We start from the raw sequence: 6,530 nt of genomic DNA on the forward strand, positions 1-6,530 counted from the left end.
AGGTTTAAGAGAATTTAAAAACATAACCAGGAAGCTTGTTATACTATCCCCTCAACTTGTCTGTTGGTTTGAAATTAAAAAAAAAAAAGTCAGAGAAAAATAAAATAAAACACCCAGTAAGACCTATGCTAAAAGTGGAGGAGTAGAAGCCTTCGGGTGGTCCTTCCAAAGTGGCTGTTTCCTCTCCATCTGGAAGCGTGGTGTCCTTTCACGTGAATCCCATGAGTGTTGCTGAGCAGGAATGCCAAGTAGGGTGGTGGTTCTCATGCAGGGTGGGATTTAAGGGTAGTCTGCCTAGAACCACCACATTAAAGGGTTAGCAAATATGCTCTAGCTACAGGTGTCCTGTCCTGGATTTTCGTATCCATCTTTGTTTTTCTGTCATGGTGTTGATTGCTCCATTATCCTGGTTACAGTGTAGACTCAGAGCAAAAGATCAACGCTCAAATTAGATGGTTCAGTTAAACAACCAACAGCTAAGTAGAGGTCCTCATCTAATGATGCTCCTTGTTGGGCAGAAACACATGCACCGGGGCTCTAGATAAGTAAAATTTCTCTATATAAGCAAAATTTCAAATAAGTCTCTTTAAATACTTTGGAACTGACCTTTGCCCTAACATAAGTCACAATTTCCAAGATGTCTGAGAACTTTCATTTTAGTAATGAAAACATCCCCCGGGGAAGGCAGACAGTCATAATTTTGAAGGGGCAGATAGTATTTTGGAGGTTCTGCATTACAGTATTTATGTTACATCTCTTTTCTTTTCTCCATTTTCTCAAAAGTATTTCCTTTCTTGATGCCTCATTCTTTCCTCTTACTTATCCTGTCTTCTGTTTGCTCAATGATATAATCAATTCTATTTATTAACACTCTGGTTGCTAGTTAGTTTCTATAATTGGGTTCACCAGAAACAGCCTGGCAACAGGCCCTTGGCTATCAAAGTGTTAAAGTTTGCATGGTCCTTGGAGGATTTTCTGATTTCTCAGTGGCCCAGGCTGTCTTGAGGACCATGTTAAGTAGTTCCTGACTCTGATTTTCCATGCAAAATTAAACTAAGCAGCTGATCAGGAACCCTTGGGGAGTCTGTAGCAGCTGCACCTCTGCAAGAAAAAGGGAAAAAAAAGAGTTTCCAAGCATAAAAACAATGCCTATGGGGCCTCAGAGACCATCCTACCTCTCACCCTGATCAATGCCTTCGTTTCACTTTGCTTTGACACAGTCCTTCCCAGAGTAATTTTATATTACAGCAGGTTTCTTACTTTTAGAATTGACTGCTTCAGCGTTACATGAAATTCTACAGAATCAATGCCAGTTTTAGCATATTCCTTTTTTATGAGGAATATGAGATTTGAGGTTTGAAGAGGATTTTTTTTGTTTTACAGGAAAAAGCTGAATTTTTTTAAAAAAATCGTGATTTCAATATGGTTGGACTGGAGGAGGGGAACAAAGAGGTGACCAGTTGTTAATACAAATGTAAAGGATAGCCTTAACAAGTAATCAGGATAAAGCCAACAGCTGTGGAGGAAAAGGAACTGGAATGGGTGGAGGGGAAAATGAGGTCTTAGTAAAAGGAGATCCAAGCACAGAATGTGTTCTTTGTTATTAGAATCAACATTCAGTAATCCTAGGAAAGGGGGCCAAGAAGAGCATGGATAAAAGGAATCATAGATAATCCAAAAGTCCCGTTTAAACTGTTAGTTCTAACCTTCTCCCCCATAAAACCTTTGTTGTTGTTTTTGTTTTTGTTTTTGTTTTTTTTTAAAGATTTTATTTTTCTCCTTTTTCTCCCCAAAGCCCCCCGGTACATAGTTGTATATTTCGTTGTGGGTCCTTCTAGTTGTGGCATGTGGGACGCTGCCTCAGCGTGGTCTGATGAGCATTGCCATGTCCGCGCCCAGGATTCGAACCAACGAAACACTGGGCCGCCTGCAGCGGAGCGCGCGAACTTAACCACTCGGCCACGGGGCCAGCCCCTGTTTTTGTTTTTTTTAACTAGAGCCATAATGATTCCTTGGCATGCTTTATGCCCACCTTTTGAGGGATAGCATTAATGAACAGAGAAGTCTACATTGGGGTGCGCAAGAAAAGAGGGCTGTAAGGAACTTGAGAGCAGAGATCTGTGCATTCTCATCTTTGTGTCTCAAGCACCCAGCAGAGTGCCTGGCCAGGAGATAATAGGAGTTAATAAATGCTTGATGAATTGAATTGAAAGAGGAGAAAGAAGGTTAGGTACTAGCTGATCTGGGTTTCTGAGCCATAGATAATCAAGAATCCGTAAATTTTCACTGAATAAATATATTTAAAATGAATAGGAATTGATTCCTCAGTTCCAAATTTGTGAAGGGTAGTGAGAGGAGAACATTTGAATTTCATTCACATTTGACCAAATGTTGATGTACTTTCTACCATGTTTAAACAGTTTGAGAATTCAGGCACTGGAAAAAAACTCCCAATCTTCTGTCTCCAAGGGTCTTACTTTCTCAGTGTTTGTGATTTAGTCTTGTATATTCGTCGAACAAATATATTTTCTCATCACCTCCTCATAAAGAGGAAAAAAGACTCATTACTCTTCTCAGTCCTTATGTATAGTGCTGATGTTCACAGGTTGGCGAGATAGTTTGAGAAGAAGAGATTGAGTAAATTTTCTTGAATTGTTTCTATTGTGTAAATGCTGTTTCTCCAACTAAGATGCATTTTCCCTGAAGGCAGGCCTGTGTCCCCAGCTCCTTTTGTGTCCCCCGTCAATGCTTAATACTGATCTGGGCACATAATTGATATGTAATAAATACTTATTCACTAATTTATGTTGTGTCTAGGAAGTACAGTGCCATGTTATTTACACTAACTGTCTTTTTTCCCTTTTTTTTGTAGATTTTGATAAGCCTGATTTCAAAAGAAGCATAGTCTGCTTGGAAGACCTACAGGTTGGGACAGTCCTTACAGGCAAAGTCGAGAATGCCACTCTGTTTGGAATTTTTGTGGATATAGGAGTGGGGAGATCAGGGTTGATTCCCATACGAAATGTAACAGAAGCAAAACTTTCTAAAACAAAGAAGAGAAGGAGTCTTGGACTGGGCCCTGGAGAAAGAGTGGAAGTCCAAGTACTCAACATTGACATCCCCCGATCTAGGATTACTCTGGACCTCCTTCGGGTGTTGTGAGTGTCCCACTGAAGGCCTTGTTTCTGCAGATTGGCAAGAATGTCAGATGGTTGTGAATTCTAGATTGCAGTTGAGGAAGACTTCACTTAATATCAGAAGTATTTTCCAAACACTTACCTTATTTTTCCTTCTGAATAAATAGAAAACTAACAGTTTGATTTCTTTTCCCCTTAAAGAAAGCAACTAATAGACATCCTTCTGTGGCTTTAGGTAGTAATAATTTTCTGACCAAAACTTTATTTTTTGTAATTCATCTTCGACTCTTTTTGCATTTTGTATAACAGATTATTTCGCTTCCACTTGCCATCATGCCTTGCTGGACTTCTATGGAAGTATCTTCTTGATTTGAATTATACGATGTTTCTTGACACAGTAGGGCTGGCAGTATTTAATCCTCCTTTTTTATAGATTTTTTTAATCATGCCTTTTAGACTTGATTTATGATTTTCCCTCACCAAGAAAACCAAAAATATACCAATAAAACAGATCCTGATGTGTTCATAACCATCAAGTGAATGGTTCAAAATATTTCTCAGAAGGATATATGTATTGATCCCTACAATAAAGTTTTGTGGCTAGTGATCTTGTTTTTGCTATGTTGATTCAGTGAATGACCTAGGAGTCAATTTTGATTACAGAAGACGTGGCAAATATTCATGTGTATTTCATATAAAACAATTGTGCCTTTGGGGAAGAAGGAAGCCTCTGGAAATTTGAAGAAAGACTTTCTGTTTGATTTAGCACAGAAAAGTACGTTCTTTCTTAAGCATCAGGATTAAACTCCAAATGGGGATAGAAATGGCCTTCCTAAATATTGAAGATCAGGTGTGTAGGGGCTAGAGAACTAAGCAGATAAAGCTGGTAACTCTTAACTGTACTGTTATTCAGTGCAGGTAGTAAGTATAAACCTAACCATTCAGGGTAAAAATGCTTTAAATAGAGCTCACATTGGACTGGTGACTTGTCCATTCTGGCTGCTATTCTTTTTTTTTTTTTTTTTTTTAAAGATTTTATTTTTTCCATTTTCTCCCCAAAGCCCCCCGGTACATAGTTGTGTACTCTTCGTTGTGGGTTCTTCCAGTTGTGGCATGTGGGACGCTGCCTCAGCGTGGTCTGATGAGCAGTGCCATGTCCGCGCCAAGATTCGAACCAACGAAACACTGGGCCGCCTGCAGCGGAGCGCGCGAACTTAACCACTCGGCCACGGGGCCAGCCCCCTGGCTGCTCTTCTTGATTTGCCTAATGGAGTCATTTGCATGACCGAAGGAGTACCTGGTTTTCTCCACGTGTAATGAGTGGAAGATGGTTACTAAAGAGGGTACCTGCTTGTTTGCCTGGAACAGTCCTGGTAAACACTCCTTGTCCTGGCATAATTTTTCATAGTGCCTCTTTTTATCCCTGAAATGCCCCATTTGGGATAATAAATCATATGATCACCTTAGTAATAGTAGTCCCTTACAAAGTGGTAGATTGGGCTGTGTTTATTGACCATTCTGCCTGATGGTTTGCTGTTCTTGAAATATGCAGCATTCCAACTGGTACATAGATCTTTTTAGTACAGTAAGTTCCTTAAAAGTCATATAACTCAAGTCCTGTTTGCCTGACAACTTCATTTCTGAAATGCGTTTTCTCTGTTTCTTTCTGGTCCTCAACTGACAATGGATCTTAATGTTGTAACTATAAGTTGATCTTCCTGTTCACTCCTCCCACTGTTCTTCCTGGTTAAAAATTTGTGGATCAGTGATGAGTGATATGCACCTGAAGAGTCTTATTCTGAAGCCTGCGATGTCATGTCAAACAAATATATTTTTTTAATTGAGGTATAGTTGACATATAACATTTATATATATTGCAAAATGATCACCCAGTAAGTCTCATTAATGTCTGTGACCATGCATAATCAAACACATGCTTTTTGGGAAGAGGCCTTCTCCCTGGGCATTTTGAATACAGGAACCAGAGCAGTTGACAGTGTGAAGCACTCTGTTGACCTGGTAGCTTAGCTGCCCTTGTGGACACAAGGAGCACTTGATATTGCACTAAGTTGTCCTATCCAGCCCAAATATGGGCAAGGCTCTATAAGGCCAAGGTTGGGAGAAGAGGGGCATGTCTCATTCGTCTTGTAACCCCAGAATGAAGCATGGTGCTTGGTGCTCAATATGTTCAACTAATCCTGGTCCCTATTCTACCAATAATCCACAATGTGCCTTTGAGCTGATATCTTTACTTCTCTGGGCCTCCTTTTCCCAAGTTTAAAATGGGGATGATGGTAATAAAGCATTCATTCTCCCAATCATTGGTCACCTCCTGTGTGCCAGGTATTGTGCTAGACACCATACAGTTATGACAGAAAAATAGACATTCTCCCTGGGCTTATGGAGCTTAGAGTCTATTGAGGAAAAAAGAATCATTAATCAAATAATCACGTTAAAATATAAAATTATAACCATGATAAGCGATATAATGGTGACAGCATGTAAGAGATGGATTGGCCTAGTCAAAAAAGTCAGAAAATGTTTCAGTGGGGTTTGACTGAGATGTGAAAGATGACCAGAAGTTAACTAGAACAAATGCTTTGTTGACCTTAACAAGAGTTATTTCTGATAAATGTGGGGATGAGAGCCGTATTGGAGTGGGTTTAAGAGAGAGTGGGAAGAGTTAGATTAGAGATAGTGAATATAGGCAATTTTTTCAGGGGGTTTGGCTATAAAGGGAGAAGAGAAATAGCATAGTGGCTGCAAGGGGAAAATGGAGTCCAGAGAGAGTTTTTGTATTTTGTTAGGACAGAAGAGATGATGATATATGCAAATAGAAATGATCCAGGAAAATTTGATACAGGAGACAGGAGAATTTCTGGAATGATATTCTTGATTGGATGAGATCGGACAGAATCTAGTGCACAAGTGGTTGGTCTAAGATAGAAATACCAGTAGTTTATCCATACTGAGAGAGAAGACTGAATATATGGAGACATTTGTAGATAGGAAGATATGGTGATGGAAGCTCATAGAGGGCTCTTTGGATTGCTTCTGTTTTTCTCACTGAAATATAAAGGAAGATCATCATATGAGACTGAAGATCGAAGGGAAAGGGAGTTGGAGGTTTGAGAAGAAAGGAAAAGGTTAGAAAAGGATGAGAGGGGCTGGTCCGGTGGCAGAGTGGTTAAGTTCGCGCGCTCCGCTTCGGCGGCCCAGGGTTTTCGTCAGTTCGAATCCTGGGCGCGGACATGGCACCGCTCATCAAGCCATGCTGAGGTGGCATCCCACATGCCACAACTAGAAGGACCCACAACTAAAAATACACAACTGTGTACCAGGGGGTCTGGGGGAGAAAAAGGAAAACTAAAATCTTAAAAAAAAAAGAAGAAG

The 6,530-nt window shown here is 40.0% G+C and overlaps 1 protein-coding gene across 2 annotated transcripts in view; it reads left to right on the plus strand.

Annotated features, from left to right (window-relative positions):
- SRBD1 (S1 RNA binding domain 1) overlaps nucleotides 1-3,744 on the plus strand; it is a 206,194-nt gene extending 202,450 nt beyond the window's left edge. For both annotated transcript variants that reach the window (XM_023619698.2, XM_023619699.2), the window contains exon 21: nucleotides 2,873-3,744. In XM_023619698.2, coding sequence (XP_023475466.1) covers nucleotides 2,873-3,162 — 290 coding nt within the window. In that variant the 3' untranslated portion in view covers nucleotides 3,163-3,744. The remainder of the gene's footprint in view (nucleotides 1-2,872) is intronic.
- The last annotated feature ends 2,786 nt before the right edge of the window (nucleotides 3,745-6,530 follow it).

This window comes from Equus caballus, chromosome 15 (assembly GCF_041296265.1).
Source record: "Equus caballus isolate H_3958 breed thoroughbred chromosome 15, TB-T2T, whole genome shotgun sequence".
NCBI lineage: Eukaryota > Metazoa > Chordata > Mammalia > Perissodactyla > Equidae > Equus > Equus caballus.